The sequence below is a fragment of the Mustela nigripes genome, unplaced genomic scaffold (genome assembly GCF_022355385.1).
Source record: "Mustela nigripes isolate SB6536 unplaced genomic scaffold, MUSNIG.SB6536 HiC_scaffold_842, whole genome shotgun sequence".
Classification (NCBI taxonomy): domain Eukaryota; kingdom Metazoa; phylum Chordata; class Mammalia; order Carnivora; family Mustelidae; genus Mustela; species Mustela nigripes.
In genome coordinates this window covers 1-11,110 of record NW_026740249.1, presented here as the reverse complement: position 1 = coordinate 11,110, position 11,110 = coordinate 1, and the positions used below count along the sequence as shown (strand labels likewise).

The 11,110-nt window shown below is 44.2% G+C and overlaps 1 protein-coding gene across 1 annotated transcript; it reads left to right on the top strand.

Annotated features, from left to right (window-relative positions):
- The first annotated feature begins 636 nt into the window (after nt 1-636).
- Nucleotides 637-9,681, top strand: LOC132008744 (ras and EF-hand domain-containing protein homolog). Its single transcript, XM_059387313.1, has 4 exons — nt 637-882; nt 1,961-2,075; nt 5,503-5,622; nt 8,258-9,681. Exons 1-4 carry the CDS (start codon nt 767-769, stop codon nt 8,336-8,338), a joined length of 432 nt encoding a protein of 143 aa, XP_059243296.1. The 5' UTR covers nt 637-766; the 3' UTR covers nt 8,339-9,681.
- Nucleotides 9,682-11,110: the final 1,429 nt, after the last annotated feature.

Below are 11,110 nucleotides of genomic sequence, written 5' to 3'. Positions count from 1 at the left end.
GGGAAAGCTTTTCTGATAAGCTGTCACTTGGCAAAGTGACATTGTTGGTGGCCACTTTGTCATGGTCAAAATCATAGCCGGGTGTATGATCCTTCCTCTCCTTTACAGCGGAATCCATGAGTAAGCCGTTCTGAGAACAAGAGAGGAAGTGTCCTGATTTCCCAAATTTGCATACTAATCAATAAAAGGAGTTGAAGGTTTGCAAGTTATCGTTCACCTTTCTTTATCTAAAGAGTTCTTATTTTGATGATGAGAGATATTAGAATAGATTGATTATACCCTCTTAACAGTGGGCGTGTTTGTAAATTCATGGTCCTTCATCATACCCCTGAAGATAACAAATTGCAAGTTCACTTTTATTTGGTTCCTGAAAAGACCGCCAAGTTTTGTTTGGTTGCTCAAGAGCATGGTCTATATGCACACCTCCCACATATCCTCACACAGATACATGCACACGTACACACGTCCACATGCACACAAGCACACACACATAAACACGCAGAGACATACCAACTTTGTGTAATCACATGGACAAACAGAACGTAGATTTTCCTTTTGTCTGTAGCCGAAAGCCTTCCCCAGCTCAGCCAACCTGCAGAAGGTTCCTCTGAGGGTGCATGTGTGTTCTGACTTGTAATTAGTGTTTGAAGGTCGCTCTCCTTGAAGGCTACATTCACCCCTCTCTACCTCATTGAGCTTTGGCTTATTGGCTTTTGTCTTATCCACAGAGGGCTTGAGAGTCAAAACCAGTGAAATTATTTACATCATGGTCCCTGTGTTCTCTTGTAATTCCCTTTCAGGAGTCGATTTTCAGATGAAAACTCTCCTTGTGGACGGAGAGCGCACAGTGCTGCAGCTCTGGGATACGGCTGGTCAGGAGAGGCAAGTGCTTCCCCACAGCGCTGCGGGCTCACCTTTGGTCTGCATGGACGAGCCTCGTGGGACGCTTGGTGGTTTTTGTTGCTCATAATCCTATAATTATAATACACTGTGTAATTACATAGTGCATTAGGATTTTGGGAATGTTTGCATGTCCCCACATTCTTTTCTCCTTCATTTACCTGTCAGTTGTGTGTGGAGGTCTTCAGGCTTCCTCTGAGCCACTGTTCAGTTGGGAAAAGGAGAGTGCCCTTTCTCAACGAGAGAACGTAGGCGAGGCGGCACTCCTGGAATGCAGTGTGTTGGTGTGAGGAGGCACTTAGCCAGGCTCAATAAAAGACAGAAAAGGGAATATGTCAGCTGCCCTCCATTCAAGGGCAGAGGCTCCAACTAAGTGGAAGACTCATGTCTGGTGACCTTGCCTTCTTCTGCATGCATTGCCGATGACCAGAAGGATCAAGTGTAGGTTTTATTCCTGCCTAGCTCTTCAGAAAAACATCTCTCCAGTTGCTCAGCTAGTGAGTATGGGCTGCATACCCATATGTGCCCGTACCAGGCACCATTTAGGCTCTAAAAATTCAACAGGAAACAGACACAAATCCACAAAAGCTGCTTGCAGGGAGCTTGCATTCTCTAGGACTCTGAGACTTTCAATATTTAAAAAACATTTGTACTCGACATGGCCTTTTTAAAGATGCTATCAAGTGTTGCCGTTGGTTTAGAGTTGGGACATGCACACTGGGGTGTGCTCTTGTGCTCCCACACATGGGTTTGGGAGCTTGTTGCAGGGGCTGAAATTTTTAGAAATTATACTCTCAGCCTTGCCCTGGTTCTACTTTGGGTTCATAGATATTCTTGGAGAAAGTGTTTGGCTCTCGTAGATCATACCCCAAATTATTCTGTTACCCTCCACTGAGTCGTTCCAGCCCTCTGAGGTGGCTCTGTCCCCGTGCCAGGTTGCCATGAGATTCTTCTAAATGGAGGCTTATCTTATAAAAGGAGAAAAAAGAGATGAAGAAGGGGTAGCACCTGAGCAAAAGACTGATTAGAACTGGTATTTACATGCTTTCCTCTTTGCCAGGTTCAGAAGTATCGCCAAGTCTTACTTCAGAAGAGCAGATGGCGTTCTGCTGTTGTATGATGTTACATGTGAGAAAAGCTTTCTCAATGTTCGAGAATGGGTGGACATGATTGAGGTAAGATATCGAAACACAGCAACAAACAAAAAACTACACGGGCGTCATGGCCCATCTTAGAAGAAGCGGTTTCTCTTCTTTGTTCACCTGCACACCGTTAGAGAGCATTGACTGGGTATGAGAGGGGGAGTGTCTCATGGTACTTGGCAGTATTGGTCTCTTTCTCGGTGGCCGGGTGAGTTTCCCCAGAGCTGTGGATACCACTGAAGGGAGTTTCTGGGAATAAAACTTCTGGTTTTCTTACAGATAAAATCAGAACCCCTCTGGAAGTAACTGCAAATGTGGGCAACCTGAGAAGAAGCAGTTCTTAATGCCTGGGGTGGTGTGTATGTGACTGGTGTGCACGGGGCCCCCATGTGTGCCAGATATGAGCACGTGCAAGGCCCAGCTCCGTTAGCACCTGTGTCCTCAACCTTATTCTGCTGGTAATTTGGATGCCCCTGAAATACCAAGTAGTATTGTTTTTTTAGAGTCTCAAAAATCAGTAAAACTTTTTTTTTTTTTTTTTGGCTAAATGAGTAGTGTCTTTCATCTGAGGAGCTTTCATATCCTTTGGTTTCATGGTAAATAATTTCTGGAAGTAGGAAATGATTTTGACCACACTTAGTGTGCTGCCAGTGGGTTATTAATTAACATAAAATTCAGTTCCAGCTGTGGTTGAATATACTCTCTTGGGAAAAAAAAATAGTGGCTAATAGAATTTTTCAGTTAAGTGTATTATCTCTAATTTTTGGTAGGCATTAAACAGTGCAGCGATGACTAAACAGAGAACTAATTGCTGTATATCAGCTTAGCTTCTAGAGTCTTCCATTGGGCCTAATTTATACCCTGTAAGAAAATAGAATTATATTCTCTAACTGAAGAAATTATTTGAAAAATGACAAAGAAATGTGCATTTTGTCCTAACGGAATATCATGACCTAAAATTATTACAAATATGAGGCAAATGGGTTGACGTTTATGTAGCATTTTTACTTCACAAAATTTCCACATATTATATACATCTTTGTAACATATCTGAGGAAAGAAGTAAGAAATATAATGTTACTCTCATTTTTTATGAGAAACCTGAGTTGGAGAAAGTGTATGACCCTGGTTTGTGGTTATTTAGAGGGGAGGGGTTGCAGGGGGCCTTGGATCTCCTGAGTCAGCCCTGGTTGCTGCTGTGATAAAGAGCCAGAGTAAGCAGCAGGTTGAGAAAAGAAGCTTTTGGTGTCCAGAGTGGAGTTCCGAGGTACATTCCATGCACAGAGGAGAAGCGTCTACTCACGGGAACAGACGGACCTCCCCGGGTCCAGAGAATAACATCATCCCAATGGACGTGTACCCACAGAAAATTTAAAATCCACAGCAAAACTTTTTATTGTTAAAAATTTTGGATGTAGTCTGCATTTTAAGTCTTTGCATGATGTGCAAGGACTGGCGGCCCAAAGGCAAGGTCAGTCACAGTGTTGAAATAGCCATTAGTGACCACCACAGCTGGTGTGCCAGGACCCCATCATTTACCATCATTTGCTAATCACCTACACGTGGTAAGTGACCTTTTTAGCTCTGTGGATCACCTTTCACAGGGTCTGAAAAGGACAAAAACTATATTCAAGATGAACTCTTGAATTTGTCACAAGGAAAAATTAGATACTACTTGGCTTTTAACTTCTACCTTTGGGAAAAAAGGGCATGACAAACCTTTGTCATGGCCCTTTCTAATTGGAGGACATTCTGTGGGGACAGTTTATGTGGCCACTAGAGATACGGTTGGAAACTGAGATTGTAATTGTTGGGATAGGCCCAAGGGCTGAGGGGTAATGGAATGTCAGTGGTGAATTAATAATTAATACATTTTGATAAAAACCACTGAGTTACAAAATTGTGCAATAAAATCATGGGTAAAATTAAATTATGGCCATTTACTTACCTGTCGTGAATAATGTATTGGTTGAATGCTTGTGTGAATGTTGAATTGAGGAGACACCTGAGACATGAGATCTCTGACTTTTTCACATTCCAGAGTATTTTTGGAGTCCCTCCTTTGTGCAGGTTCCAGAGCCTGGAATACGCCCACAGTAGGGGAACTTGTATCCAAGTAGGAGAAACATAATAAGCAAGAAACAAGTAAATAAAATAAATGGAATGATAGAGAATGATAAATATTGTGGACATAAGAGGGCAGAGTAAATGGCCTGATGGTGTGGTCAGGGCAGCCTCCCTGGAAGGTGCTGTTCGAGACAGGACTGGAAGGAGTTGCCCGTATTTACTGACATACCTTAGGGAAGTCACTTAGATGCTTGGGTTCTTGGCTCACTTAAGTGAGTATTTGTTGAGCTGCTTCCAAAGTTGCCCCCTTAGAACCTGAACAGTTTGCAGAAGAACAGAGTTAATGAACACATCGATGGACACCACACCTAGTTTCAGGGACGGCCCTCCATTCCCATCTCCCCTCTGCTGTTACTACACTGTGGTGCCCTTGGTCGGAGGAGAATGGTCTGAAGGGAAGGGAAATCAGATGTAATGCCATCGGTTTCAAGGCTCATTTCTTGAACCCGTGGCAGGTGTAGCACCAAACCGAAAGCACAACTGGTACCTGGAGGCCTGGCAGAGGGTCACGGTCAGGGCTGCTGCTGCTGCTCTTGAGTGGGAACCAGAACCCTGTTTTTCTGGGCCAGTTAGGCTAGCTTTCTGTGTTCTCATTAGATCCTGCGGAGGCGATGTGCCCTTACTAACCCCTTCATTTTACCAGTGGGGAAACTGAGGCAGAAACATGAAACATTTTGCCTGATTTCAGGGCCACAGCTGGTGAGAGGCCAGGTGATGGGAGGGGTGGCCTCTGATGCAGCTCTGTTCCCCACGTTTCACGTGGACCTGCAAAGGTGGATTTGGGAGCATTAGCCTTAGAATCGATTCCTTTGAATGATCGGTAATTGACTCCTCGTAAGAAAAATGTTAACCTTTAGGACCTTCACATTTTGCTGTTGTGAACCAGACTGCAGTGAGTGTAGAATGCTCACGTTTTGTTTTTATCCCGTTATGGCTGAGGGATCTCCCTGTGTGTTTTGTGCCTGAGATAATGAAGTTGACTTGTTATCAGCACCGTTTGGAGTGAAAGTTGCAGAAAATTGTGTGGGTGCCATAGCCAGATATAGCTCTGTGGTCATGCCGCTGTAGTTCATATTTGTTTGTATGGTGGCAGGGGTGATGGGGAGCGTTTGCACCGAGGCCCTGGTTTGCAAATTCTTGTTTAACCTCTCAATTTCAGTGATTTCACTTGGTGATGGGAAGAAGTTTGGCTCTCTGTAGAGAGATTTTGAGGCTGGAAGGTATGACCTCCAGGTCATGCAGAACCCACGGGGCATTTGGAGAGTGGAAGCTGCTGTTGTCAGTGGAACTCATTCAGTGTTTGATGAACACACAGCATTTTTTCCCCTGGCAGGATGCAACCCAGGAGAGTGTTCCTATCATGTTGGTAGGAAACAAGGCTGACCTCCATGATGCTGCTGCAGCAGAGGAACAGAAGTGTGTCCCAGGATACTTGGGAGAAAAACTGGCCATGGTAAGGGTGAAATGGGGCTATTGGAGCAGAGCTTTGCAGTTGGCGACCCTTCACTCCCATCTACGTTCACTTAACAAGGTTCTTTGACATCCCTTCACCCATTCCAATGGGACTACTGGCCTTCTGATCCAGGCAGAACTCCCAGTGTCCCCCGTCCTTTATTTTTTAATTTTTATTTTATTTTTAAAAATTTATCTATTTGAGAGAGAGAGAAAGAGCAAGCATGAGCATTGAGCAGAGGTGGGGAGTGGAGGGCCAGAGGGAGAGGGAGAAACAGGCTCACCACTGAATGGGGAGCCTGACATAGGGCTTGATCCCAGGACCTGAGCAAAGGCAAACACTTAACTGACTACGCCACCCAAGTGCCCTCCCGACCCCCACCCTTGCCACACGCACTTTAATGAATGTAAGTAATTGTCCCAAGTATTAAACCTCTAATGGAGGTAAAATGATCACTTGGGCAATTTTCCCCATTGAAGAACGTTGACAAAGGAACCAGAAGTGTCCTGCCTTCCTCCTCACCCTCGGCCAGTTCCTGGACTCCTCCTAGTTCTGGAATCCACGTCAAGGAAAAATAATGGGTGTCCTGTTTAGAAAACATGGTTTAGTTCCAGAAGGCTACTGTGCCAAAGGGCAGTGTGTTACCTGGCTGGAAGAGAATTTGGAAAGTTTTTTTTTTTTTTCTCTAAGATTTGTGCTTAGTTGAATAGTCTAAAATTATTTTTGGTTGTGCGCTTGTATAGAACATGAGGCTCATTTCAATCCAGTTTATTACTAGGGGCAGCATTTATTCTCCCATTATTACCAGTGTGTGAGGCTGCTCCAGGACCCCCTTAGGACCTGTCTTTCCCAAACATGGCATCAGAGGCACCTGCGGGTGGCTAAGTCCAAGCCGTTGCAGTCAGATTTGATACGGCTGCCTCTGTGCTCTGCTTCAGCCCATGGACAGCCTGCGCTGTAGTATGGCCCGTGGACTGTAAAAACAAGGGTCAGTGCCACTGTTTTAAGTTTGAAAATCTTTCTTGTTTTAAGTTTTAAAACTATGAACCAAACATGCTAAACATCAGAGCTAGGCAGCGAAGCACAGAAGAGATTCATTCAACGTGTTTAACCGTATGTACTTGATTATGTGTGGAAGAAAGACTGGAGCACACAACAGACAGTCCATGTCTTCATGTAGTTCATTTCTGGTGGATACGCGGGCAATATGTGTAATCCACGTGCCTCATTGTCCCCCAAGCCCCCTTAGAGAGCATGTGATCCCCCACCACATGCCAGGTTTATCCCCTCCTCACGATTTCAGAGTTCCCAAGGTTTGCTCACTTACGCATCTTGTGACCCCTACCCTCCCGTAGCCTCGGAGAGACCCTGCATGTCACCCCATAGCATCCTAGCCATTAAACTTGGAAACAGCACTATGCATTACCACTAGAAATTCATTCACATTCATTGTAGAATTTTTACAGATTTTCTGTGGAATTTTCATAGATTTTCCCCAGGCTCATGGGTGAATGTCCCACTGTGGACTCTTACCCCCTCCTTTTGTTCTCTCTCTCCATGCTCCAGAGCAGCCATGACATCCTCCCCTTATCCCACACAGAATTGTGTCACCTACACCCAGGCCCAAGGCCCCTGCAATTCTCCTTCCTGAAAGGACATTGTCTCCAGGCAAAGATGCACAAAAATAACTTTATCAAATTACAATTGTGACAAGTGCAGTACAGAGAAAACACAGAGGGCTGTGAGGTTTCCTAATAGCAAGACCTGACAGAGACATGCCAGGCTTAGACAACACTGAATCTTGATTTCTGGGGAGGATTATGGAAAAATTCAAAAAGTAGGTAGGAGTCAGCCTGGAGAAGGGAGTTGATGGGCATAACCCAGGTAATGGGAACAGCAGGTGCAAAGATTGTGAGGTGAGGGGGAATTTGGAACATTGGAGAAAGAGAGGGAAGATTAGAGTAACCAGAGCGTTGAGGGCGAGGGAAGAGGGTGGTGGGTAAAGCTAGGTGTTGGGCCGGGACTATCTGGACGCAAGGCCTTGTCAGCCATGGGGAAGCATCTGAGCGTTACTTGAAGAGGAATGGGAAACACTGAAAGGTGTGAAGCAGGAGAGTGATATAATCAGTGGTCATATCCATAACCGCTGGGAGATAGAAAAACAGAGCCCTAGACAGCGTCCATTGGGTTTAACAACATGGAGGTTGCCGAATCTTGAAGGCAAAGATGATAGTGTGAAGGGATGCGAGTTAGCTGCCGGCCCAAAGGAGACCTACTTTTGATGGACATTTAACTCGTGAGTGGTTACCTTAAGCTACCATTTTTACCTCTCTCAGATTATCCGATAGAGAACATTTGTAGCAACTGGTAGGACTATGGAGAATAAAACATGAAATGGTGTATTGTGCTTGCTTTTAAGGCAAAATAAAAAGTCCCCTGACTCGGAGCTGTTGTGTCTGGAATAACTAGACCCAAATTCACTATTTTTAAAGTATCAAAACCATGAATCCTATTTCTTAGCTGTTAGAATACTCAACAGGAGAATATGTTTATTTTATTTGTTGGTTTCAAAAGCTAAAATTCCAGGAGCCTTAAGTAAAGACTTCATTTAATTGTGTTTCTTTCTTTTCTACAGACGTATGGGGCATTATTCTGTGAAACCAGTGCCAAAGATGGCTCGAATATAGTGGAAGCTGTTCTCCATCTTGCTCGGTAAAATGTTGTCTTATATTTGGAAAACTGAACGCAGGATTGTATTTTCACGTAGTTGGTGCATATGCCCAATTTCTGGACCGTAATGTGAATATACATTGGAAAACACTGTCTCGTATTTCATTGGTGGTTAGAGAAACAATTGAACACGGATTTTAGAAAAACTGGTAGTGCTGCTTATTCACTGTGAACGCTGGCAAAGTACCTTTACTGCCAAACAAAGCAGGTGCATCTGAGGTATCGCTGACATTTCTGCAAAATGTCACCACAAAGCTAATAGTTGACTTGTATGAATCATTTCCAGGAACCAGATTTTAAACACAAGAGACTATTATGAAATTAACTACCTATTATGACATTTTCTGGGATAAAGGAGAAAAAAAGCAACTCAACAAAGCAAATTGTGTGTCATGCCAGTTGGAAGCACTTTATTAAAATAATTACTCAGGTAATTATTAAGCTCAGTCAGTGGTGTTAATAATAAATAACATTTTGGGATGTAGATTAGAATGAAAATTACATCTTTGAGGAACTTGGATATAAATGTGAGTGTTTTTTAATCCTTGGAGTAAATTTGAATTTTAAGAAATAACAACATTATCTTTTAAATTTATGTCTTCTGCCTGGTTTTCTGCCACAAATGAAAAGATGATTCTTTACTGGCCTGAAGAGATTAAATATCCAAAAGAAAAAAGAAAGGAAAAAAAAAGAAAAGAAAATTAGCATGAACAAAATCAGGCCAGTGATCTTTAATTACTGATGAAGTGAAGCCATAATTTGGAGTGTGTAGGTTTTTTTCTGATCATATGTGAAATTTTATAAGAATCTTAGCTTTAGTATGGTAGATGGCTTCTTCTGCTCCTATCCAGTGACAAGTAAAATACATCGCAGTGTTCCAATGCTGCTTTTCTATTGATGATTCGGTGTTTAAAATGCTTACCAGCTGCTTAGACCGGGGCCTTGGGCAAGATTCTTGCCCTCACTTGAGAAAATCAGGAAGTGGGCCCCAGGAGTTTAAATGGTCTGCTTGACATTAGTCTGTGGCAGGCCTTGGCAGATACCTTGGGCTCGAACTGAGTCTGAACATTATCTCCTTTGATATCAATCCGAGAGAGACCCACCTGCCTGCACCATGCTGGAAATCATCTTTGTGTGAAGCAAAGACAGTGCTAACTCTGAGTGTGACCTAGATTGGGTGGAAGAAAAGCAAACACTTAAGCATGTGTAGATTCGAGGGAATGACATGGTTTTCTGCCTGTGATTAGTAGGAGAATCATGGGCTCATACCACATTTGTCAAACAAGAGCCCAGGTAAACTAAGCTGGGTGAAATAATGGATTCCATGTACCTGTGGGTGTGAAGGGGCTGCTGGCCATTTTGACCAGGGAAGGCTCATTCAGTAGAGGTGGTGGGGGCGGAGGTGGGGAGACTGGGTGAGATGCACTGACGGTGGACTCACTGCTGAACTGGTAGGTATTGGTCCTTTCTCAGGTGTGCGTGCTGGCGCTTCGCTACAACATACCCGGGGATTCCTGGGTGGAAGTGCTCTGCTTGCTGGGCTAAGGGGTTTTGGGGAGGACCTGCAGGTCTGTAGAGCTTCGCTGGGCCCAAAGCTGAACCGCAGCGGGCAGGGATGGGGCCCCTAGCTTTGGCAGCGGGGTGCTGACCTGTTGGTCAGCCCAGCAGAGAAGGATGCTGTGCACAGGCCTCCTGCCAGGCTGTTGCCTCCGGCCCCGCTTAATGGAGGACCACGGTGCAGGAGGTTCAAAGTATGGTCTTAAATCTCCCCTCAAACAGCTGTGGAGTCAGACGAGTCCTTCCCCCCTCTCAGCATCTCTAGTCTGTAAAATGAGGGAGGGGGCTGGAGAAGCGACCCCCAAGGTCCTCTCTGGTTCTGCCAGTCTGTGGTTCTACACAGAACCGCCGGTATGCCACGGAATACCAGTCGCTACTTTGTGCTGAATTAATTATCTTGCAGGATCATATTACAGTTAAAGTGACTCCAGATTGCCACGGTCACACCCAGAGAGTTGAATCCATGCTCTTTATTGTATTGTAAAGGTGGGCCAGGCTGTGAGCTACCTATGCTTTCTCTGCTGCCGCCACACAGCCTTGGGCTTCCTTATCCAGCACACCTGTGCACAGAGGCCTTTTGATCACGAGGTCCGTCCTTGGGAATCACTCACCAGGGAGTTATTTTATTGTTGTTGTTGCATTATGGCCTGGTGTGAGTTCCCTGGTTTCGTTATGTTAGCGATGTGTTAAATATGAAAATTATAAATAAAGCAAATATTTAAAAATTTTAATTTGCTTTATATCCTGCCTTCAGATTTGCTTATTAAAGTGCCTAAGTCTTACATGGAAATGGTAGAGTTGCCACTGGTGAAATGATCGTTTTTAAAGTTTTACATCCTGAGGCACCTGGGTGGCTCAGTCCGTTGAGGGTCTGCCTTCAGCTCAGGTCATGATCCAAGAGTCCTGGGATCGAGTCCCACATGGAGTTCCCTTCTTAGCAGGGAGTCGGCTTCTCCCTCTCCCTACTGTTCATGCTCTCTCTCTTGCTATCTCTCTCATATAAATAAATAAAATCATCTAAAAAAAGGTTTTACATCCTTTAGAAAGTTACGTATAATGTAAATATGTTATGTTCTCAATTTAGATCTTGCAAGACAATTACCATCAGGCCGCTTTCATGCTGTCTCATGTCATAAAACGTGAGCTAGACGAGTTTATGGATTTGCACTGTCTGAAACAGAATTCTGTTTTGAGGGGAGGC